Source organism: Syzygium oleosum, unplaced genomic scaffold (genome assembly GCF_021117445.2).
Source record: "Syzygium oleosum isolate NSW1041296 unplaced genomic scaffold, Sole_v2.1 Sole_v2.03, whole genome shotgun sequence".
Lineage (NCBI taxonomy): Eukaryota > Viridiplantae > Streptophyta > Magnoliopsida > Myrtales > Myrtaceae > Syzygium > Syzygium oleosum.
The window spans coordinates 10,852,119-10,876,461 of NW_026607487.1; the positions used below are offsets into that span (position 1 = coordinate 10,852,119).

The 24,343-nt window shown below is 40.6% G+C and overlaps 3 protein-coding genes and 1 non-coding gene across 10 annotated transcripts; 2 read left to right on the forward strand and 2 right to left on the reverse strand.

Moving 5' to 3' along the window:
* The first annotated feature begins 347 nt into the window (after positions 1-347).
* LOC115670720 (E3 SUMO-protein ligase SIZ1) lies at positions 348-10,867 on the forward strand. 3 transcript variants are annotated; one of them, XM_056309368.1, is made up of 19 exons: positions 348-534; positions 737-855; positions 2,128-2,208; positions 2,527-2,569; positions 3,146-3,215; positions 3,315-3,477; positions 4,063-4,193; positions 4,914-4,982; positions 5,404-5,491; positions 5,590-5,665; positions 5,986-6,059; positions 6,256-6,363; positions 6,814-6,972; positions 7,618-7,722; positions 7,800-7,880; positions 7,969-9,193; positions 9,841-9,900; positions 9,970-10,225; positions 10,309-10,867. In XM_056309368.1, exons 2-18 carry the CDS (start codon positions 832-834, stop codon positions 9,978-9,980), a joined length of 2,568 nt encoding a protein of 855 aa, XP_056165343.1. In that variant the 5' UTR covers positions 348-534; positions 737-831; the 3' UTR covers positions 9,981-10,225; positions 10,309-10,867. The 3 variants fall into 3 exon arrangements, with proteins under 3 accessions (XP_056165343.1, XP_056165342.1, XP_030447915.1); XM_056309367.1 differs by having other exon boundaries at positions 9,868-10,225; XM_030592055.2 differs by having other exon boundaries at positions 349-534; positions 9,841-10,225.
* A 574-nt stretch (positions 10,868-11,441) lies between these two features.
* On the reverse strand, positions 11,442-11,514 carry TRNAK-CUU (transfer RNA lysine (anticodon CUU)). The gene has a single exon. It is a non-coding gene; the product is annotated as a tRNA-Lys (tRNA).
* Positions 11,515-13,403: 1,889 nt separating this feature from the next.
* On the forward strand, positions 13,404-18,125 carry LOC115670722 (isovaleryl-CoA dehydrogenase, mitochondrial). The gene is made up of 15 exons (XM_030592066.2): positions 13,404-13,601; positions 13,959-14,042; positions 14,142-14,199; positions 14,393-14,517; positions 14,595-14,639; positions 15,037-15,085; positions 15,190-15,299; positions 15,485-15,561; positions 16,064-16,114; positions 16,212-16,276; positions 16,869-17,023; positions 17,104-17,144; positions 17,251-17,305; positions 17,513-17,569; positions 17,806-18,125. The coding sequence occupies exons 1-15, from the start codon at positions 13,494-13,496 to the stop codon at positions 17,950-17,952; spliced, it is 1,227 nt and encodes a 408-aa protein (XP_030447926.1). The 5' UTR covers positions 13,404-13,493; the 3' UTR covers positions 17,953-18,125.
* Positions 18,126-18,309: 184 nt separating this feature from the next.
* Positions 18,310-24,211, reverse strand: LOC115670721 (auxin response factor 4). 5 transcript variants are annotated; one of them, XM_030592062.2, is made up of 12 exons: positions 23,544-24,209; positions 23,398-23,454; positions 22,990-23,175; positions 22,807-22,891; positions 22,640-22,730; positions 22,302-22,466; positions 21,020-21,139; positions 20,843-20,918; positions 20,164-20,326; positions 19,342-20,084; positions 19,069-19,259; positions 18,310-18,733 (listed from the first exon to the last, which is right to left on the reverse strand). In XM_030592062.2, exons 1-12 carry the CDS (start codon positions 23,892-23,894, stop codon positions 18,550-18,552), a joined length of 2,412 nt encoding a protein of 803 aa, XP_030447922.1. In that variant the 5' UTR covers positions 23,895-24,209; the 3' UTR covers positions 18,310-18,549. The 5 variants fall into 5 exon arrangements, with proteins under 5 accessions (XP_030447922.1, XP_030447923.1, XP_056165283.1 ...); XM_030592063.2 differs by having other exon boundaries at positions 19,342-20,075; positions 23,544-24,208; XM_056309308.1 differs by lacking the exon at positions 18,310-18,733 and having other exon boundaries at positions 19,102-19,251; positions 19,362-20,084; positions 23,544-24,211.
* Between the last annotated feature and the right edge of the window lie 132 nt (positions 24,212-24,343).

Consider the following 24,343-nt stretch of genomic DNA (forward strand, 5'->3'; position numbering starts at 1 on the left):
ATATTTTCTACTGAACGAAAAAAGGAGCCGCCTCGCCCACACCCCGCACCGCCATCGTGTTGACCCTTTTTCCTCCTCCAGTGACGTGGAACGATCCGAGCCGCGAATTCCCGATGCCGTGCGCCCCCTGCCCTTCCTTCCCCCTCCCCATCCTCCCTCCCAGTCGCAGCAGAAGGGTGCACGTGAGCGCAGGGGAACGAAGCCCGGACTTGTTCCCGGTCGAGAGAAAACCGGATTCCATAATCGCCGATACGTCCGGGGGACATTTCTGTGGAATTTTTAGAGGGTGAGGATCCCCCGAACTTCTTCTCCCTTTTTTCCTCCGGTTCGGGGCATTTGTTGGGAGAGAGAAAGAAAGAGAGAGAGAGAGGGGGTGGGTCTCTGGTCAAAAGAAGAAGCGCAAACGCAATCACACGAGAGCGAGAGCAGGAGCACAGGAGGAGCAGGAGGAGGAAGAAGTCGGCGTCCGCTCGCGAAACCCTAATTGGCCTCTCCCTCTTCCCTCGCGCGCCATCGGCCTCGATCCATCGCCGCGTGAGTGTACCTCCCGCGGCCGCCTCCTCCGCCGCCGTCGATGCTTTCGGCGCTTCGATTTGCGGGGGGCGGCGGCGGCCGCGGGGGGAAGACCGTCTCGGTCGTCGCCGAATTTTTCTTTTTTTTTTTTTCATTTCTTTTAATTTTAGGTCCGTTGGCGGTATTGGTTGAGCTCGATTGCCGATTGTGTTTTGCTTCGCAGTTTTGATCGGATCATCCCCTGGAATTCGCGGCCGCGTAGTCCCGCACACGCTCCCTCCCGGTCGCTCTCTCCCTGTTCTGCTGGCGGAGGTGGATATGGATTTGGTAACTAGCTGCAAGGTACCGGTCTTTAGCTGACTGCTGAATTTTCTGGCGGCGGCGGCGGCGGTGTTGGTGTTTTACAGTCCTTAGGAGTCTCGAGTTGCGATTACCGTAATTATCTCGGTCTTTGTATGTCATTGGGCGGGTGTTGTCGCGTCGTGATTCGTATGGAGGAACGGGATTGCTCGGCGCGGTCGGCATTTCCGGGAGGACATGCTATTCTTACCCCGACCTTTTGTTGCCATTTGATCGCGTCATGAATGCGTTCGATAGCTTCGACGCGAGTATGCATTGGGCGAATTTGGTAATGCTGCTTATACGTCAGAAAGGGACGTGGCATGCGATCAAGTTTCGGCCAATTCCTGTTTGCTGAGACCTCGTTTGTGTATACTCGGCGATTGGTGTTGGTGGAAATAAAATATTTGGAAGTAGTTTTAACTTTTATTTGAGCACGGTCTCGTCAGTCCTCTCATTATTGCTGCTTTCGTGATTGAGTGATCCTTAGGATTTTTTGCACGTCAGTTCCAAATGGTCCGACTATTGTGGCTGTATGTGTACCGACATCGTTATATATTTTTATTGACTAGTCTGGAAATTAGGAACGAACAAATGATACTGTTTGGCTTAATTGTGCTTGTAATAAGTGACCGTCTTCTTGATTGGGTATTATTCGATTTCGAGATTTGGTTTCGTGAATTGTCATGGCGTATCGCTTGAAGGTCATGGAGGAAGGATGGGCAGATTACTTCAGGAAATGACCTGGAGCTCTTTTTAGTCCTTCTCCCTTCCCTCTCCACAATTCTATTTGTGTTTAGCACGGTGCTTTGCTATGAAAAATGATCCTGTCTTTCACATTGCTTAAGCAATCTTTGTGTCTTTCATTGGTAGGAGAAGGAGTGCATAGAATAATTGAATCCGTAAGTTCCATCTGTGCTAGGTGCTGCACAGAGTCATGCATTTTGATGCTCTTCTTGCACGATCGATATTCTGGTGGTTCTTTCTCCTTGTCGGCTGCTTGCTCCGATATACCAATATTATTTAAAAAAATAAGTAGGACAGTATTGATCATACCTTATTTGCATGAATATCATGGGTTACTCTTGTGGGAAGGCGTACTAACCTTCCCTGTAATAGTCCCTCTACGAAATTCCTGCGCTCCCTTATGCAAGAAACACAAAGTTCTATGTGGAGGCCTGTCTAACGTTTGCTATTGTCATTTCAACCAATGTTCCATTTGAGGTCAATCCCGGCTGTCTAGTTGTTGTAACCGATGGATCCTGTCATGCACAGGACAAACTAGCGTATTTTCGAATAAAGGAACTGAAGGATGTCTTGACGCAGCTAGGGCTTTCAAAGCAGGGGAGGAAGCAGGTTAGATCCTTAGTTGATTTTAATGTTGCTGTTTGCATGAATGTTGTTTGTGAGCTTTTAGAGCTGTTGCAGTTCGTGATGCACTCATACTGTGCGTATTGGGTCACAACTGTTTTTCTTCACGCAGAACTTTTGTCTTGTACTCATAATTTGTTCTGCAAATAGTCCTTTGAATCACTTGCCCCTACGAATGATGGCCGTTTTCTCTTCTCTGCCATGCATTGGGATCCATCTTGTTCGATTATTTTCATTGTTGTTCTCGGCTTTGCCACTTGACTGGGGAAACTGTTGGATTCATTTTTTTACTGGTTCGTGTAGGATCTTGTAGATCGGATATTATCAGCTCTTTCAGATGATCAAGGTACATGATGATTTTCTTCTCCCATTATAAATTGATTCTAGTTATTTCAATTGACGAATGTGATTGTTTGGGCTTTATTCATCCCTTTTGAGTTTTGGCGCAATCTTGTACGTTGTAACATAGGAATTCATGGAATTTATGGGAATTTACATTATTCAGTGTTCTTTTATTTGTCGTTTGCTGATTTCCTGTGACAGTGCATTCTTTTACCTTTTTTTTAAAGAAATGTCCCCCAAAGTTGCATGAGCGAATAGCTTTGACTTTGTGCCCCTTATCGAAGATATTCTTTATGCTGATATATGCTGCTGTCTATAGAGGTATGAAGTTGTCGGAATCTTTGTTTGCCTCGATGCTTCTCTTACCATAAGCTGATTTCGAGTTTTTCTCTCCCTCCTGTTATTCTTAAATTGTCTATCAAAGAGAGTGGACAATATTAGTGGATAACCTGATTACCAAAGGCTCATCTCTCATGGTTGGGCTTCTTGTGCTTTAATTGGTCAGAATGGGATTGCATTTTGTTAATGGGTGGCTCTCCTGCAACGTGGGCTAGAATGCTAATTCTTGGTTGTTTTATAGTGTCCAAGATGTGGGCAAAGAAGAATGTGGGGAAGGAAGATGTTGCAAAACTAGTTGACGACATTTACAGGTCTCTTCTTGTTTATTACTCGGTATCGGTATCGGTATCATTGGTCATGATTTGCACTCCCCCTTTTATCTGACAGATATTTCTGGTTTGAGCTTACAGAAAAATGCAGGTTTCTGGGGCCAATGATTTAGCTTCAAATGGTCAGGGTGCCTCAGATTGCAGTAATATCAAAATTAAAGGAGAGATTGATGACCCATATCGGTCAGATACAAAGGTCAGATGTCCTTGTGGAAGTTCTTTGGAGACGGAGTCAATGGTCAAGGTATGGATTGTGCCAAGTGTTTGCATTTGGATACATTCTTATTCTGTCCTAGCTGTTGACGAAAAGAAAAGAGTGCTTGTTAGTTTTTTACTTGGTTTTCATGCATCCTAAAGCTACCCAATCATGTTTTATCACAGTTGTTGAAATTGTTACTAGTTAATTGGTTTATGAGAAACCTTGAAGCCAGCACTTGCCCCTTTGCATCTTCACCCTTAGTCCAATTTCTTGTCTTTCGATTTTCCTTAAACAGTCTCTTTTGTTATGTCGAAACTGTTTCTTGCGGTTCTTTAAAAGTCCAATCTCTCTTCTTTAGTGGTATGATATTTGGGTGAAAAATTACCCGTGCTTTGAATGTGGCTAGAAAGTGAAGCCTGTCGTCACTCTTCATTAGTAGTCCGCTGACTTTTTAGAACCTGCAAGTGTACCTTTTGAAAGTAATGGATGTCATTTTTGTAAAATAAAGAAACTGTGAGTAGTTTCATGTCATACCATCATTTCTGCTTGCGTTGACATTTTGATTATACCCTCTTGCCTATTTTCTTTTTCCTAATTATGTTTTGTTTTTTTTTTTCTTTTTGTTGGCAGTGTGAGGACCCAAGATGCCATGTCTGGCAACACATAAATTGTGTCTTGTTGCCTGAAAAACCTGGGGAGGGCAGTCCAATGGTTCCTGAAATTTATTATTGTGAGCTATGCCGTCTTAGTCGTGCTGATCCGTACGTATCTGATAGTAGCAAACCTTCATATTTCATCAATATATCAACTGGGAAATGTGATGTTTGGTCTACAGATGTGGCTTTTTGTATGGAATAATGATGTTGACATCCCTCTTGAGATATTTTATATATTGTTGCATGCAAAACAATAACCTAGCTCTTAAGTTCTTTTAGTTAGTTTCATCTGATCATTAAATTGATCACTGGAAGTGCTATAGTAGGTGTTCTTATAAGAGAAGGCGTTCTTATAAATTGGATCGATACCAGATAATTAGAAGGAAAATTTCATTAGGTCAAATGACAAGTGTTACCTGCGCAGATATTATTCTGCTTGTTACTGACAAAAATTGGTTTCTACTTTTGAAAAGGTGCTTATTCATATAAATTAGAAGTTTGTCCGGCTGATGCCATGTTGTTTGTCCGTCAATTGGACCGAGAATTGCTTCCCCCCTTTCTGTTACAAGAAAATGACACTGCTAAGCAGAAATGCACTTCTTAACTTGGTTGTATGAGTTTTCTTTGACGTGAGCATTGCAGCTCTAAATAGATCTGGGTATTGGGAGCGATTATCTTGTTTAATACATTCTTAGCTTGCCATTGGTTTCTTTTGGTTTCCTTGATTTGAATTTTTGAATTGGATTCAATTCTTCGTATACTTTCGAAAAAGGAAAAAATAAAAGCTCTTTTCTCATTAAGTTCTGATCCTACCTTTTTTCATAGGTTTTGGGTTTCTATGGCACATCCTCTGAATCCTGTGAAGATGACTACTACGAATATTCCAACTGATGGGTGAGTTCTTTTGGCTTTGCATAAGTTTACATGATGGTTATTCTTTCTCTATGTTGCATTGTTATTACCTCTACTGGGTTTACCTGGAATGGTTTATTTTCCCTGGTGCATTAGTAGCGTTTCTTTTTCCGGTTAAAAGGATCTTGTAATCTTATTGCTTTTATCTCTGTAAAACATGCAAGTATCCTGTTTGTACAATTTCGTTTCTATGCTAACATGCGATGGTGCTTTCCTGTTTGTGGTTGTGGTTTTTTTTTTTTTGGTACAAGGTGATTTGGAATTATTCTGGGCGTGGATGAATTTTCGATATTTCATAATCTATTGGCATTTGTCAAATGCTTTGCAATGAGCAAAAAAATTTTGAGGTGGATTTTTTTACTTGCCATTCTTATTATGTCCTAATGGATGTGTGCATGCGCAGTACTAATCCAGTACAGAGTGTTGAGAGAACTTTTCAACTGACAAGGGCAGACAAAGACCTTTTAGTGAAGCAAGAGTATGATGTTCAGGTTAGTTTAACTACTTTTAACCTCATGTGCAAGAAATAGGATGTGGGACTAATTTGATTCAAGCTCGATGATTTGTGTGTGATGATGTCTTCGTGAAGGCTTGGTGTATGCTTCTGAATGACAAGGTTCCGTTTAGGATGCATTGGCCACAATATGCAGACCTACAGGTCAATGGTAAGTTGTCGTAGATATTTCTACTTGAATACTGGTGGGGAGACCCTTTGTAGGCCACATCTTTTATGAAACAATTGCAAGCACTTAGCGTGTAAAATCAGAAATATTTTTTTCTTCTCAAGGCCTCCATCCAAATTTTGTTTTGTTGGGAACTGAAGCACTCAAAGTTTTTTGTTTCTTGTTTGCTTTGATCATGGAAATGCTGTTTCCCAGTTACGGTTTTGAAATTGTTATTTTTTAGGGTCAGTTATGCTCATGTCATAACCAGGCCATGGTTTTGGAAATGGATTTTTGTTAATTTCTTTTTTGTTGTTCCACAGGTATGCCCGTTCGTGCGATTAATAGGCCTGGCTCACAGCTGCTAGGGGCTAATGGTCGTGATGATGGTCCCATCGTGAGTTAAACCTTCAAAAGATTACATTTGTCTCCTCTATGATGAATGCGGTTTCTTTGCTTAGCAGTACTTACATATTCAATGCTTGTCTGTATGACTCTTTTAAGTGCCGGATGCATATATCACTTAAAATATTTTCATTTTGTGAGCTTGGCTGTCGAGTATATTCTCTTAGCTTTTTGCTTTTCTGTGGCAGATAACGCCTTGCGCGAAAGATGGAATCAATAAGATCAGCTTAACGGGGTGTGATGCTCGCATTTTCTGTTTGGGAGTCAGACTCGTTAAAAGGCGCAGTGTTCAACAGGTAGCTAAGCAAATTATTTGTAGCTCTTATTAGAGTTTCTTTAGCGAGTCTAGTGCTGTCCCAAAGTTTAATTATTCATCCGGTTTCTTATTTTCCTTGTGAAAGCTGGAGTAAATGCTTGTGTTAAAATGTACTTCTTCTGTTTGATGTCTATGTGACTGCCCAGCTGGTCTTATCACTGTTGTTCAGGATTTCATGAGGTACTTGGGACAGTTTTAACTGTTGTTCAAGTTGCTTTTAGCTGTGACAGAGTTAGCGCTGTATGTTTTATAGTTGTGAAACCTGAATCTTTTTCTTTTTTGTTTGTACTAAGAGAACGTGGGCTTGACTGCTTTGCAAAGACTTTTGTAGTTAAATTTCAGGGGGGTGACACCCATTGAAATGGAGGAAAAGATGCATAGTAGAAATCAAATTTGTGTTATACTAATGCTCCATTACTCTGTTTTGTAGATTCTCAATCTGATTCCAAAAGAATCTGATGGTGAACCTTTTGAAGATGCTCTTGCTCGTGTTTGTCGCTGCGTCGGGGGTGGAGGAGCAACCGAAGCTGATAGTGATAGTGATCTGGAAGTGGTAGCAGATTCCTTCGCCGTTAATCTCCGATGTCCTGTAAGTTGCGTCATGGAATTTGTGAAATCCAAGCAGTCTTGTATTCTGTGTAAGCGTGAGGAAAAGTCTGGTAAAGATATTTTCTGTGATGATTTCTCTTCGTTCAGTTAATAAGTGTGTGAAGCGGTTACCATTAGCCAACTGGTCGCATCCACATTTGGTCCTTTAACCAACCGTAATTCCACTTCCGTCTTCTATCTTGTTTTGAAAGGAAGTTCTTTAACTTGTCCAATCTTGGGAATGGAATCCTTCTGCCACCGACTGCAACTCTGTTAAATTGCTGACGTGGAATTTGTCATGATGATTTGACACATTCTATAAGGCATGTCAACAATTTGATGGAGTCAGCGATGGCAGGTGACTAGACGACTTAGATTGCACAAATTGAGCAAATTGAAGTACTTGATTTCACAAAAAAAGAAGTGACGGACTACAAGTTAGAGGAGCTAATCTGAAGTTAACCCTATCAATGATTGCACCGATGAATAATACTATTACCTCATTTGATTTTTTTTCTTTATCATAGGCTGTTCTAAGGAAAAGGCTTTGCATGAGGGAAAATTATTTCCTTTGTATTAATTGAAACTGCAGCTACTCATTTCTGGTTTTGATTAATTACTTTACCTTTCTAATTATGGACTGCAGATGAGTGGTTCGAGAATGAAGATTGCTGGTAGGTTTAAACCTTGTGTTCACATGGGATGTTTTGATCTGGAGGTATTTGTGGAAATGAATCAGCGATCCAGGAAGGTAATGAACCGTCGAGGAAATTTCTATTTTGGCTTTAATCATTTTCTGTCAGTAAACTTGAACTATTGTCATTGCAGTGGCAGTGTCCTATATGTTTGAAAAATTACTCACTGGAGAATATCATTATTGACCCTTACTTTAATCGCGTGACTAATCTGGTATGTCTTCTGCCCTTGTAAATTGCATTGTTCAATAGTTGTCAGATTTTTTTCTGTATATTTGACATCTTATGTTTATGTGATTCAGATGAGGTGTTGTGGAGAAGACGTGACAGAAATTGAGGTCAAACCTGATGGTTCTTGGCGTGTTAAGACCAAAACCGAAAGTGAACGGAGAGAGCTGGGCAATCTTATTCAATGGCACCTTCCTGATAGTACTCTTTGTCTCTCGGCAGAAGAGAGTACTCCACCTAATGCAGAGTATTTGAAGCAGATTAAGCAAGAAGGTGTTTCGGACGGCCATACTGGTTTGAAACTTGGAATTAGGAAGAACCGCGATGGATTTTGGGAAGTCAGCAAACCTGATGAGTTGAACAACTCTTCCAGTAACAGATTGCATGATAAATTCGGAGACCATGAACTGAAAGTCATTCCAATGAGCAGCAGTGCCACTGGAAGTGGTAGGGATGGGGAAGATGCTAGTGTTAACCAGGAAGGTGGGGGGAATTTTGATTTCTCTGCCCACAATGGAATTGAACTTGATTCAATTACTTTGAATGTAGACCCCGCTTTTGGATATGCCGATCTTCCTTCTGCTCCAATGGGTGATGCAGAAATTATCGTTCTTAGTGATTCTGATGAAGAGAATGACATTTTAGTATCTCCTGGAAATATCTACAAGAATGATCAGTCTGAGCCTAGTGGGATTAACTTTCCCATGCCTCATACTGGGATTTCTGATTCATTTGAAGATCCTGCTCTTGGTACTGGGGCGAATTCGTGTTTGGGGCTTTTTAATAACAGCACTGATGATTTTGAAAATATGCACCTCTGGTCATTACCACCAGGAACTCAAGGATGTCCTGCCTTTCAGTTATTTGGTTCAGACGGTGATGTTTCTGATGCCCTGGCTGATTTGCAGCATGGTTCAATGAGTTGTACCCCTTCGACGAATGGCTACACTTTGGCACCAGTGACTACGACAGAATCCACTGCTCTAGTTCCAGATCCTTCAGTTGGTCATGCTGATGATAGTTTAAATGATAATTTAGTTGATAATCCCTTGGCAATTGGCCGGGATGACCCCTCCCTCCAGATTTTCCTTCCGACTAGGCCCTCAGCTGCGTCTTTGCAGCCTAACATAAGAGATCAATCTGACATGTCAAATGCCCTTCGTACAGAGGATTGGATATCTCTGAGACTTGGGGATGGTGCCACTGGTGGTCATTGTGAACCTCCTACTGCCAATGGATTCACCCCAGGACAGCAAATTCCTTCTGGAGAAGGGTCCATGGAGACTTTGGCTGACACAGGTTTGTATTCCTACTCTGGTGTAAACTTATGTTTTGCTTTTAGGCCAAATGAAAACTTATGTGGCATCATTGGTAGTCTAAGTAGCACCGACACATCACGACACACCGACATGTCATTTCTCAAAAAATAGAGAATTTTGACACGTTGGGACACGTATATTAAATGTATATTTTTGTATGTACATGATAAATTATCATTTTTATGATTATTTCAATCAAATTAATTTGATTCAAATCCACAAATAAATAAATAATAAAAAAAGACCCTAGAATGAAAATGTTTAATTTGATTCATATCCACACGTTGAAGACTAGGGTTTCTTCTTTCTCCCTTTTCTTTCTTTTTTTTGATAGATTTACATTTTGACCCCTAATTTATTGAAAATGTTTAAAATTGACCCCATGCTTGTCGGATGGCGTTTCGAAATGCTCCGACTCGCGTGTCGGAAGCGTGTCCGGAGCGTTGACCACGTGTTGGATCATGTCGGACATGTGTCGGTGTGTCCGTCACGTGGCCAACACCAATGCGGAGGCCTCCGAAGAGTGTCTGTAAATTAGTTTGTTCCAGATCGTATTCATCTCTGTTTACAACTAGTGTTGAATCTTTTCTTGGTCTAACTTCCAAGATGTCCTTCCATCTCATGTAGCTTCTTTGCTTCTGGGAATGAATGAAGGTAGATCTGAGAAGGCAAGTAGGCAGAGATCAGGTAGCCCCTTCTCATTTCCTCGACAAAAACGTTCTGTGAGACCAAGATTGTACCTTTCTATTGACTCAGATTCCGACTAGATAGACTGATCCTGGATATCAAAGGATTCTCGCTCCTCTTGGACAGTTTCGGCCATACAAAATTTGCTGAAGAATTGTGGTGAAGGATCTCTAGTGGTCCAATTTAGTCCTCAATAACTTGAATAGTGCTAGCAGTTTGGTATTTGTATTTTGCTGGTTTGGCTTGAGGCATACGGCAGAGCTAGGCAAAGCTGAAGCTGTTCTGACTAAATTTTTGCTGGCACCTGACAAGTACCTTTAAATTGGTGAGTTGTGGGAATATTTAGTTGATCTTGAAGTCATTCTTTTCTGGTCTAGCCTTTAGTGATAAAATTTGTTTGTGGCACAGGTTTCTTGCATATACCAACGAGATCTGCAGTTCATATTCGGGTAAACTGTACAGTGGATACTCATTTGAATCGGATACTTTCTGGAACCATCCATTGAAATTAATAGGATTAGCCCGCAGCATAAATGTTTCGCCGTTCATTTAGTGATGAAAGCAGGTTAGCTTTGTAAATGTTTCTCCAGTCGGTTAGTAATAGAGAAAGATGATGAACTGACTTATCCTGCCTGTATTGCCCATCCGTTTTTGGCCATATGTAGTCCTTTATGAATTGGATGCGATTGCTTAGTTTTTTGTTTTGTTCTATAAAATTTGTGTCGGTGCACAAGGGGAGTTGATCATAGTAGAATTATAGCAAGCCAGACCAAGAAAGAGTTCGGCAATGGTGGTCTTGATGACAGTTGATGGCAATGAGAGGAATCTTTTTATTCCCTCTCTCTCTCATACAAGTACATGTGTACATGGAGTGTCTGTTTTCACATTTGATCAGAACATTAGTATAAAGACGACGATGTATGTAAATCAAGCACATTATTTATCGCATTGGATGTTCGATGCTGAAGTTATGGGCAACCCCGACTCTTTCTTCCCTGCATCGGTGGCTTTTTATACCTGGTGATAAGCAGTCGCGGAAGCGAAACCATGTTCGTTGAAGCATTTGTGTCAGAAGAGCATTTTTAAATTCGTCGAAATGAATCCGGCTCGTACCGTGATTTGCCCTGAGTTGGTCAAAATCGTGCTTTGCCCAGAGTTGGTCAAAATCGCCGGGGGCACGGTTGTTCGATGCAATAGTAACTTTTGCTTCTAACGATCGGTTCTGGCTTTCGCATTGTCGTTGTTCAGTCGCGTGTCCACGTGCTTCAGAAGAGAAATGATCGTACCATCCAAGGCGATGATTCATTCAATATTCATGAACTCATTGTTTCTAACCGTGTGCGGCATCATTTGGCGCATCGGGCACAGGAATGGAAGTTGGAGGGATTGAATCAGTGATCTTGCTCGATGGATTAATCGTATGTCAAAGCTCTTTTCCACCTTCGGATACGGTATGATGGATTAAAAAAGAGGATAGGATGTACGGATTGGTAAGGTGACTGAGGTTCAAAAGGTTAATCATCGCTCAAAAGGTTAGGATGCGCCCACCGTGGGGCTCGAACCCACGACCACAAGGTTAAGAGCCTTGCGCTCTACCGACTGAGCTAGACGGGCTTGTTGTCTTCGCATCTCGGCATGACACATCTAATCATTTCTATCCAAGAAACAAAATGTCTCTCCTATCCTCTTCAAGTCTGCTTATCTTCTTCGACAAAAAAGAAAAAAGAAAAAAGAAAAAGAAAAAAGAAAAGTCTGCTTATATTCTCTTTTCTTCTTTTTGTTTAAGTTCGAAAATAGTCTCCTGACTAAGTTCATTATCCATTATTAAAGCACAATTAAAAAGCAGTTCCATAATGTTCGCACATTTGGCCGCGTAGAGATTTTAATGCATTCTCTCTGTTTTTTGTTTTTTTTGATCAATTGATTTTCTTAAATATTCTTCAACAACATGACCTGGAGTAGGCATACCACGGGGATGCAACGTGAATGCAACGGGTAAGCCTCTTTGTTACTTACTCTTGCATATATGTATGTATTATGTGTATATCTATGGGAAAATGGGAGACTTCAAAGTTAATCATGCAACACCTGTATAGGTCAATAATTCACGAGAAAAGATATATTAATTATTTTTTTTCTTATAAAACCTAAGGTTTGGCCCAAATTAGATTAGTGCCCACCGTACTTATCGCTAGATTGTTCAGTTTAAGGCATCAACAAAGCATTAATTGTCTTGTGAACGAACCTGTCATCGCAGTCCCATTTAGTGCAAGCAACGAAGCTCGAGATTAGCGATACATTTATGTTCGAACCCGTATTTTATAGACATATCGAGATTTTTTGAGATCGACGATATATCATGAAAATCATAAATTGCGACTCATGACTTTCAAAATCAAGACTTGGAATATTTGACTGAGTAATTGATGGGGGCGAAGGACAGCGTTGGTTCCTTCCCAAACTGATATGTGGAATAATCGTATCTTGTATGGATCGTAAAGGACATGACATGATCACCCACCCACGTGGGAACCCAATCACCAATTCTTCAAAATGGGTGAGAATGCTGACTCCTCAAGTCATTTGACTTATCCTTACCCAAGTTCCCCAGCTCAGTATTATTCATAAGCCGAACCAAATGCAACCTAAAACACGAGATTTCCTGCTATCAATAATCACGGTCGATGATTTTTTATATGGTACTCGTCACTCTTTCAATCTTTCCCTTTTGCTTAGTCGATCTTGTCTAAACATCGGCCGAGCTTATCTCTTGTGGGGAACTAAGTACAACAATGTTTATTCTTAATTATTAATACTAGACATGCTAACTATATTCATATTTATCAAAATCCGCTTAAGGTCGACATCTATTTTTCTTCAAATAATTCAGAGCCTCGGTATATATTACGCGAAAGGTTTGAGCAAAAATGTTATGATATTCATGTCACATAAAGCTTTTGTAGTAGGAAATTTTTCCCCATTATTTTTTTTTTTCTGTTTCATTACAATCTGCGCAAAGTTCTATCAAGCCGCTATCGTTATCGGGGTAAAATCATGCAACGATGTCCAGAAACTAAGGTAAAAAAATATGCTATAAAATGACTCAAATTTTCTATTGGCAAGTCAAACCATTAATCGAACGCTTAGAAACGTGGGCTCTTGTCGTCATCTTTCTATGACAGCATTGTTAACACATGTTTGATGAACTTGTGAAGTTGTGCAAACAAAAAGCTTAGTTCCCACCAAATTGCCTTTTATCAATAATCGCACTGGATAAAAAAAAGCGATTACATTTATTATTATTTCGTGAAAAATGAATATCACTTATTAAAATAAATAAATAATTATTATAAAAAATAAAAATACTTTTTATTGATTAATTATTACGGTGCGAGCCATCGTTATTTAGGAAAATATTTTATAAATAATTTATTTTCGTGAGGCAAACGGAATTTTTACTGCGTTCACTTTGGCTTCGCGACATATATAAGGACAGAACTGCAACTCGTCATGTGCTCGAATCGCAGGTTCATTTACTCGCGATTCTCTTCATCGTCTTCATCTTCATCTTCTTGTTCTTCTGCGCTTAAAGCATGCAAAAACTGTTCGCAGCGACGTCCCTCTCTTCTTCTCTGTTCCGACAACGGAGCCAGCGAGCCCGCTTCTTCACATCCCTCCTTTTCGACGACACCCAGCTCCAGGTTCTTGCTCCTCCTTTCCTTACTAACCCTCGACAAATCCATGGCTTGTCACTCTTTTTACTTTTTCTTTTACGAATAAGGATCTTGTTGTTCGCTCTCTCTTGTGTGGGTCGTGATGGAGTGTCTATCTGCTGTCTGGTGCGGGTCCTGTTGCGTCGATTTTTGTTGGGTCGGCCTCGTTTGCTTGAAGTATTTGATTGCAAGAAATGGAAGAATGAGTGGTTTAGCCCCCGTTTGCCGATTTTGATTGCTTTTTATTTTTATTTTTGGGTGTGTTCTTTGCGATTCGGTTCTTGAATGATTAAATACCATCTTGTTCTTCTCTGATGGTGGCTTTGTGCTTCGAATGTTTGACAGTTCAAAGAGAGTGTAGCGCAATTTGCACGCGAAAACATTGCCCCTCATGCTTCGAAGATTGACCAATCAAATTCTTTCCCAAAGGTTGTGATCAATCACTGCTCTCTCTCTCTCTCTCTCTCTCTCCTTGGTAATATTTTCTTAGTGTAGTAGTGGTGATTGCTTTTCGCTTTCTTGTTCCAGGAGGTGAACTTGTGGAAGCTCATGGGAGACTTTAATCTCCATGGGATCACAGCACCAGGTAAATTCCTTATGTAGATTTTGTTTTTTCGTGAAGCTTTCGCACTTAACTCTTTGTGTTCTATAGTACAGTCCTTTTTTGTTGGAGTAGTAAGTTTTTAGTCCCTAGCTCTCTTTTAAATTCGCTGTAGATTCTTGTTTATTACCTGAGTTAATCTCACACTGTCCAAACATTCACTCTGGATTGTTTCTAGAGGAGTACGGGGGACTTGGTCTTGGTTATTTGTATCATTGTATAGCCATGGAAGAAATTAGCCGCGCTTCAGGGTCGGTTGGCCTCTCCTATGGAGCTCATTCTAACTTGTGCCTTAATCAGTTGGTAAGAATAGGAACCAAGCAATTGTCATAACACATCATAATCTGCTCACTATTTACCCATGGGTTATGGTTTTGTAGGTAAGGAATGGAAGTCCCGCTCAGAAACAGAAGTACCTGCCGAAGGTCCGAGCTTCTTGTACCTGTCACTGTGAAATGGAAAACGACCATTTTCATAAGGATTATGGTGAAAAAGTGCCCCCAGGGCCCTTGTTAAGAAGCCTTTTAATGAAAGTGTGCAATTTTTTACTGCATTATATATCCCGTATTATGTGGAACCTACGCTTTGTAAATCGAAACATTCCCTATTACGAATAAAATGCTCTGGGTTATTCATTAACAAGACCCTTCTTGTAATTTTGGTTTATGTTAATTAGATAACAATCCTTTCTCCTGGCCTCTGTACTCTTCTCTTCGGTTTGCTTATAGCTATCTCAAAATGATGTTTCCTTGAGTTCTGTTCAGAGGTAAGCGGATTTCTTTTGCGGTAATCTCCACTGATTAAGTTTTTCTTTTTGTGAAGCTTATCAGCGGTGAACATGTTGGAGCTCTTGCAATGAGTGAACCCAATGGTATCTTCTCATATGTCTCTCTTGGCATGCGCATTAGTATTTAAGCTTGTCAAACATGATGTTTCTTGAGATTAGTCATGATCTTGTTAGTATGTTTGTTGCAGCTGGCTCAGACGTTGTCAGTATGAAATGCAAAGCTGATCGTGTGGATGGAGGTTATATTATCAATGGAAATAAGATGTGGTGCACGAATGGTCCTGTTGCTCAGACACTGGTATACCTATACATTGTTGATTCTCTTTTTTTCCTTTTCTTTTCCTTCTGTTTTGCACCATTTTGCCGTTGTGTCTCCATTGAATGCCACTTCTAGCCTGGTTATTCCTGGCTGTGCTTGTATGATATTGTGTGCATTAGGTTTTTTTTCATATGTCATTAATTGATATGTCAACCTTTGGTCAGGTTGTGTATGCCAAAACAGACATTGCAGCTGGATCAAAAGGCATTACAGCTTTTATCATCGAGAAGGGGATGCCTGGGTACTTTTGATGAAGCATATCAGTTGAATCATATTAGTTGTAGAAGGCACAAAATTATAATGGGGAAGTCCTTAGGGAATCTGGAAATGAAAAGAACAAAATATCATTATTCAACAGAATATGGTTATTCATATGGAACTTTGCATGTTGGTTGATTTCTTGTCTGAATTTTCCAGCTTGTACAACATTTCTTGCAGATGATATTAGTAGAAATGACAAAACAATATGCTTTAGTACTTCATGTTTAGATGCATGCATCATGGAACATCAAGTGCACGGTCCAATTGCATCACGGTTTGGTTTGGCTGCTTGCGTAGGGTGGGAAGGATGTTAAATGCAACTAAGCTGGTGAAAAATCATTCAGTTTGTTAAATAGCATTCTTTTAAACAGAAAAAGCTACCTAGATTAACTGTTCGCTTTGAGGAATGGGAGGTACTGGAGGAATAGGTTCAGAAGACCTGTGTTCGTCATTCTTTAAGAAGCTTTTATCTATTGCTGCAGGTTTAGCACAGCCCAGAAATTGGACAAGCTTGGGATGCGTGGGAGTGACACGTAAGCATGCGATTCTTGAAATGGAATTTCTCTTGTGCTTGTACCTTTTTCTCCTTCTCTTTTGTTCTTCTTCTCATAACACTGATGCTCTGAACAGGTGTGAGCTTGTATTTGAGAATTGCTTTGTTCCAGAAGAAAACATTCTTGGACAGGAAGGAAAAGGTGTTGCTAAACTTGGTTATAAACAATTGTTCTTTGATAGAAAGTGACCGGATTTAGTTGTGGATAGCTAGTTAGATTGGACACCGATATGCTTCTTGTGAGAGATCTTTAGTTATTAATGGCAGAATTGAGCAATCTGAATCTGAAGAACTATTAGTTGAAATCATCATCTGAAGCTGAGCAAATTGTCAATGAGTTGCACGAGGTGCTTTTGCTAAAAGAATTAGAATGGTATAAATTTAGCCTGTGTGTGTCGTGAGAATGGCTTCTGAAGACCTTGAAACGTCAGACGAACTAGTAGTTTCACCTTGACATATTCTTTGTTCCTTTACCTTCACCAGAACCTTCTGCTTCTAGATAGACTAAGGAGATTGATTTATAAGTCTGTTGCTATAAAAGCGAGCTAAACTATCCAGCTTAAGTATTGAGATGATCAAGAATAGCAGTAGGTTCTTTTTGGTCTATTCTGAACGTCAGTTTTAAAATGCTATATAATGATTGGATCTTGGTTCATATGTTCAGTAGAAATAATTTCTTCATCTCACACGTCACTGACGTTGCATTATTTTGGCATTTACCTCGATCCTTTCAGGTGTATACGTTATGATGTCAGGTCTAGATCTGGAGAGGCTTGTTTTGGCAGCTGGACCTCTAGGCATAATGCAGGCATGTCTTGATGTTGCTCTTCCTTATGTCCGACAGCGAGAGCAGTTTGGCCGTCCAATCGGGGAATTTCAGTTTATACAGGTTTGGTTTTGTTTCATTCTTTTTCCGACTGATTTGCGGAATCTGATTCTCTTAACACTGAATTAAATATGGAATTACAGGGAAAAATTGCCGATATGTATACTTCTTTGCAATCTTCAAGGTAATTATTCTGGTTCTTTGGTCCACTTTTTTGGTACATTTTAGTGGCAAAGCGCTATTTAATTTCATATTCTCTTGGCCCAATTTTTATATTTTTATATTCTCAGGTCTTATGTATATTCTGTGGCAACAAGCTGCGACAATGGAAAAATTTATCCCAAGGTGCATCCCTTTCTTTATGTTTGTCATACTTTGTGACCTTTATTAGCCCCAATCACTTCTATTCTTTGTATGATAACTCTTTTATCTGTGCTGGGGATCGATTGCTCTTTCTTTGCCAAATCTAGTTAAATGCAAGATTTTCAAGCTAGTATCATGTAATGCTCTCACTTTATAAGAATTGTAATGTCTGTTTAAAAATACTTTCAGGATTGTGCTGGAGTCATACTTTGGGCTGCCGAAAGAGCCACACAAGTTGCTTTGCAGGTGAAGTGATGCTGCTGAATTTGTCATTCATGTCTGTCCATACAAAACTGAAATTCTTTTGACACATCACTCATCTTTTCTTACTTGTGTCTGATCTTCTAACAAGTTTCAAAAGCTATGGAAAGTTATAGTTCACGGGAAACTCAAAACAAACATTGTTGCATACTCTCAATCCCTTTTTTAATGGATAGATGGGGTACAAAGAAGCCTATAAAAGATTGGTATGTCTTTCGCAGGCAATACAATGTCTAGGTGGCAATGGGTATGTAAATGAGTACACGACAGGTCGTCTCCTTCGAGATGCCAAATTGTATGAGATTGGCGCAGGGACTAGCGAGATTAGAAGAATGATCATTGGCCGCGAACTCTTCAAGGAGCAATGAGAGGAAAATGTTTCTGTTCCGCTTTTTTTTTCCTGGGTTGGTGGAGGCTGAGGGATCGTTCTCCCCTCCCATTTATAGTTGCACATCTCTCTCTCAAAGGAAAAGCTTGCCTTGATGTTTATCATGGTTGTGGACGGGCTCATTGATTTTAAATAAATGGTATTTTTCAAGAATCACGGTCGATTCACCAATGCCAATGCTCATTTTATATTAGTAGTTCTTATACAGCAGGCTTATCTTGGGCTAAATCAGTCTGCATTACAGTTTCAGTAACGACCTTCTTTGAGCTAAATCAGTCTGCATTACATGAACATGAGGTAAGACGAGGGACTAATGGTTTTTGTTGCGCATCGTGCATTGGCTGAATTTGAGGGTGCAATAATCAATAAGAACTGCTTTTACAAAAGATACACGCACAAACATCGATTACCAATACCGAGCCTGAATGGCTCCAAGTACCACAACATAGTCAAGAGGCTGAATCGAGTTTTTGGTCCGGAACTCGACGTCGTTGTATTGTGCTTATGCCGGCAAAGGGTCAGCATCTCAAGCTTATTCTACTTTAGACATACATAGGAAGACAGCAAACCTTGGACATTAAAGCCTAACGACAGTAGGTGAACCATCTGGCTGGCCCACGGAAGATGACTTTGATGCTTCCATTATCAGCGGTGCCTGATCCAGACAGCTCTGAGTATCGTCGCTAATCATCCCTGTGGTCATCTTTTCCACTTCTTCCTGGGTGTAGATATGTATTTTGGTCACCACATCGCAAAACTCACTGCACAGAAAAGAATGACATTTACAACAAGACAGATTTAGAGGACAGGAAGTTGATATTATTTCATATTCGTCAATTTCCTCCGTGTTTCATTACTGTCTATCAGCCTCTTTTGTAAGCGATTCTTTGAAATCAAATCCACATCCTCTAGTCATACATGTGCAGTGGAATTGAAGCATCTTAATAGAGTTCTATAAACTTTTGATGACAATCGAGGCAGGAAAATTCTCAGGTGTAAAATTTCTAATGCTGAATCATTAGGCACGTAATGCGGGCAAGTGCTGCATCTAAATAACATTATACCACAAATTGACATTTAACAGGAGTATCCTTACTGCCATGGTATATCCCCGAGAACCATCACATCATTCTCGCTATCGGTGTACAAGATTCGCCAACCTTTGTCAGGATCTCTCAGGAGCCCCTCCATGCTGAACAGTCGCTCCAGGTCGTTTCGCAGGTCTTCGTAACTATTCAGCCTCGAGAGATCAATGGCTCGTCCCACCAAATTTCCTTGCCTGTGAACCTTAAAAATTAATTCATGTCATTAGCAAGAGACAATACAATTGAAAGCCACATTACAGAATCAATGTCGAAAAACATCTTACCTTGGTACAACTCCTCTTACCAGAATTTTGCAGGGTAGATGTAGGCGCTTCTGCAGTCAAGGGAAAACCGAATAGTTTGCAACCACTAAAGAGGCTGTCAATACTCCCATTTGTCTGAGCTCTTTGACTGTCCCCGAAATTGGGAGAAGCGCATATGCTCTCCAGATTCCTGATGTCAGCTTTGGTCCTTTCAATCGCTTCATTCTGAACCCTCAATGACCTAACGGAGGCAGCCTCTTGGAGGAAGTTGGTCGAATCGGAACACCTTGTGCGATCTTGGCCGGATTTGAGAATGTCATTATATGGAAAATATATTTTCTGAAGGCTTTCGGATGATTTCACTGGGTCGAAATGGTACTTGGGTGCCTGATACACACCGAAAGAGCTGCACGAAAGACTGGATTTTCCCCAAGTTCGTAGGTTGTACTCGGGTTTCGTCGTTAAGGACTTCAGTGTGCATATTTCTTGACCTTGCAAGACCCTTGGAAATCTATCGGATTCCACAAAGCCTGCATAACTGGGGGCATTAGCCCTCATGTACTCATTGATATTGTTGACCTTTTCTACTCCAACAGATGCTAGAGCCTGATGTGCAGGGGATTTCTCGAAATCAACCTGACAGTTTAGGGCATCACGTCCATAGACAGGTGATACCAAATGTAACTTTTCTTGACCTTGCAAGACCTTAGAGGATCGTAAAGACTCCTCAAAGTCCAAAAGCCCGACCCCTCCAGCTGGAAGCACTTTAAAGATTACGAAAACAGGTAAGGAAAAAATATATAGGATATCCTTTCTACTATCTCAAGTTTCATTTTCTTTTACCAGTGAGAGGGTTGACAGGCGGGGTTGTTGGCAGACTAGTCCGCAGCTTTTTAAGCCTTGGGGAGGACTGAATGCTCAAAGGTGAGAGGGAAACGGATGGATCAATTTCCCAGGGTGAGACCCGATCTTGATGACCATTCATGATATCATCGTCCCACCGAACCTGTTGAGTCATTGAACATTATCATCTCATGAGACTACAAGTTCAGCAGATTTTTCATATCCTACTGCAAGCACATAATGTTCGGACCCAGTTTCCAGGAAAGTCAACCCCTTAAATACAAGGACACATATGCTCGAGCAATTCAAATTCCATGTAGAGCACTAATACAGAAGCTTGCCATGGACATTATCAAACAAGAGAAACCGAAGTTTGTTAACAAAAAAATTGGCCTCAAAGCTACAGATGAAAAGGTTAGAGAGGATCAAACTATCTGAGAGATATTTTAACAGACACATTATTCATGTTCTTCAACTAATAAAGCAGCAGAAGTAGCTATATAAAGAAAGGAAAAAAGTAAGAGTCCGACTTGAAGAGAAGAGCCAGAAGTAAGAAAGTTGAGATAACTTAAAAATGGCAAAATCACATCACCAGAAAGAACAGCTGACATGGCAATCCATACAAAGGAAGTAAACTTTGATGTTTCAGCCAACCATATCTCTGGCAGCAAATGCTTACCATTAGGCATCTCCATTTTGAGTTGGGCCACCTATAAGGATCCAAGTCGCCTATCCTAGTCACTACACCGGTACACCTAAAAAAACAACCAAACAGGATAGGCATTCAGATAGACAAGGTGGCATTCAAAGGAAGAACAGAGATTATTTCCGCCATGCGATATAGCCATAGACAAACCTCTTTTCCGGTGCATCATCTACGTCAACTCTCATTTTGAACCTTGTCCCGATGCATATCACGTTGTTGATGCTTCTGACATACTTCTGATAGGGAACAACAAACTCTGCATGGCTTGCCCTGCATTTTGCCATTTTATTAGAAAGCAAATATAGTTGCGTGGAAAGGAAGTATACACCATTCAAGTTGTGCACCTATTTACAAGTCGAGTGTTCTCAAAGGTCAACACATTTACGAGTCAAGTGTAAATGAAGAAGAGAGAATTCGAGGACAGGTTCCCATTTGATATTTCAAGAACATAAAACCCTTGTGCAGTCATTGGCAGAGTTATAGGCCTACAGCCAAGTAAGGCATGTCACTTGAATGATAAGACATGGAACTCTCGTCAAGTAGTACTTAGAATCCAGTGATTCAACTACACTGAAAGAGATCAACCACAGTCCCCGAGCCGTGTCCATGAGACTTCAAAGGAACTTATATGACGAACTATTCCAAGCACAGACTTTAGGCATTGATCACATGTGAGGCCGTGAGATCTCTCACCCTCAGGATTCTCAGTTAAAAGTGGAACACACAGCTATGGTTGATGCTGTAAATTCACCGACTGCCACTATTTCTCTCTCTCTCTCTCTCTCTCTCTCTCTCTCTCTCTCTCTCTCTCTCTCTATATATATATATATATATATATATATATATATATATATATATATATATAATCAGCCACTGCCATGTTGGCAACACTATCAAGTTCTTGCAATGGTCAAAAGTTGATATAATATGTAAAATCTTAGCAGTGTCATAAGACTGCTGAGTGACTCTCAACGTGAAACTACACTGTCCTGTTGTTACAAGTACAATCCCAGTAATCGTGAATAGTACAAAACTCCATAATCTTCCTTCACTTTTCATTGCTCGATCTTTTTCTTTGGCTGAGGTTGGAGTAGACTCATGGGATCAAAATCTAGCCCATTGTTCAACCAGCATTTCATAAAGAGCAACATCCCATAATACAATTCTCACACAGTCAATAATGAAACCCTTTTGATCTATTTCCTGTGTTGATGGACAAAGTAATTCTCAATTTCAAATGCTTGTACTCAGTTTTAGCATCACAACAACATTTTAGACTGTATATGCATGTAATTCATTTCGTTCTCTTTCTTAATAAGCTGGTCTTATGTGAGTTAAATATTGTACAGTTTCAATTGAAGGTCTGATACAAACAGGTCCAGGGTCATGACTACAAAATTAACAAATCCAATATCTCTTAAGTTACAATTACCTTGGACTGTAGAATACATGAAAAACGCTTTTGCTGGATACAGCACTTGCAACAGCTGAAAGAACGGCAGGGTACAGATTCTGGTCACCGACAGTTGAACCAGGAAGACCATTTCTTGGTCGGAGAGCTCTTCTTATCCCCAATCTCAGTTCGCCATCTTCTCCCCTAAAATGATTCAGTGGACATATAGTCAAAAGACAGGAACTTGATTATTTTTGTTAGCTTATTTGGAAATTATGTACCGCATATTTCATACTTTCTACAAGTGACAGTAACATGACTATTGCTAAGTATTCTGTCCAAACAATACAGTAATACGAGAGAATCAGCATATGCACCTCAAGAAAAGCACCGCATCCCCAGAAACAAGATTCTTTTGGCTCACAAAAACACTCCATCCTGTGGTAAGCAGATGCCTTCTTGGCTGGCCTGAGGAAAAGCAAACACCAACCTTTAACAACTTAGACATCAAATCAAATTTACACCTTGAGATTCGAGACATTACCTCTATAAATATGGCGAAACCTCCATTCGACTCCATGCAAATCCTTGGCGACAAGTTCCTGAGAAGGCCTTTGCTGCTTATAGTCCTGCAACCTAAAGGCTTTAGCTTCTGTACAAGGAGCTGTTACTAAAACACTGAGGAACCTAGTAACAAAGACGGTAAAGCAGAACATCGTGGTAATACCAGAGGGGGAAAGCAATCTTCAGCTGCTCGACGCGGGACAGAGAACCCTCCGTGGGTGCTAGTATCAGAAGCTGTGAGTGTCTTACAGAACATGTGAGGAGTTGATCTTGGAGGTGATCCTCCAATATCATTCTCATCTACCCCCAGCTCCTCAAGAGCTCTGCCTTCAGAATCTAACCCTACCAGCTACAAAGTAAATGACAGTGTCATCATCTACAATAGAAACAAAATTTGTGCCGTACCCAAGATAGCAATACATTTGCTCTTAATCCCTCAAACGAAATTTTTACCCAGAAAGCCCACTATAGAGCCTACTATAGTATAGCTATACATCATATACCCTACCTCCAAAAATACGAAAAGTAAATGACAGATGATTAACCAATGGGTTGCTTATGAAACGCATACCTCCAGTTGAGGAAGCAATGTGACTTTTGTGTATACCTCATCATTGTCCTTATTAGCCTGTGAAACACAAAGTGCAATTGGCAAGAGGCACATGAAGAAGCAAAGTTTAGCAGCTGCCAGATAACTTCAAAAACAGGAGCACTCACCAGTAGCTGAACATTCACAACTCTGCAAAAGATTTGTGGCGGAAGATCAAAGGTGGGCATCTCCATGGGCGAATAAGGAGAAGCCGAGGCAACTTGTTCCAAGTGGCCTTGTGGGAAGTACAGGACCACATTCCCTTTCTTGGGCAGTGAGGTGAGTCGTCCAGCACAAGCATGCCAGAGCTCAGAGTAGATTGAGCAAGGCACAGTGGATGAGGAGGATGATGATGAAGAGTTTGAAGAAGTGGAAGACAAACAGTGGAGACAACCATTGCCTTTCTCACAATGTCCATCACAACATGCATTGCCGCCGTTCTCTACATCACTCACTGCATGATTTAGATCAATTTCCATGAACACCCACTTTCCTTCCAATTGATGTTCAACACGAGCTCAACTAAAAATCCAGCTTTTTCGCTGAGAGGAGAGAGGAACATCAAGAAAGATGAAACCTTTGAGCAATCAGGAGGGCGTGAAACTGGGAAATGAGTTCAAATCATGATTAAGAGGAGTGAAGTGTTTGGACAAAGATGAGTAAGTGGAAGATGAGAAGGGAAAAAAGGAGGTGAAGCAAATAATAACAAGGAACTCATAGAGGGATTCCTCCTCCATTTGCAGGTACTGTTATGAGGGAGCAGAAGTAGCAGCGGACAGACATATCTATGGGAAGCACCAAACAAAGCCAAAAGAATTTCTTTAATTTATAAATAAAAAGCCCAATTTGAGAGTGAGAGAGAGAGAGAGAGAGAGAGAGAGAGAGAGAGAGAGAGACTGTGTTCAGTGGGGGGACAAAGCCAGGACAG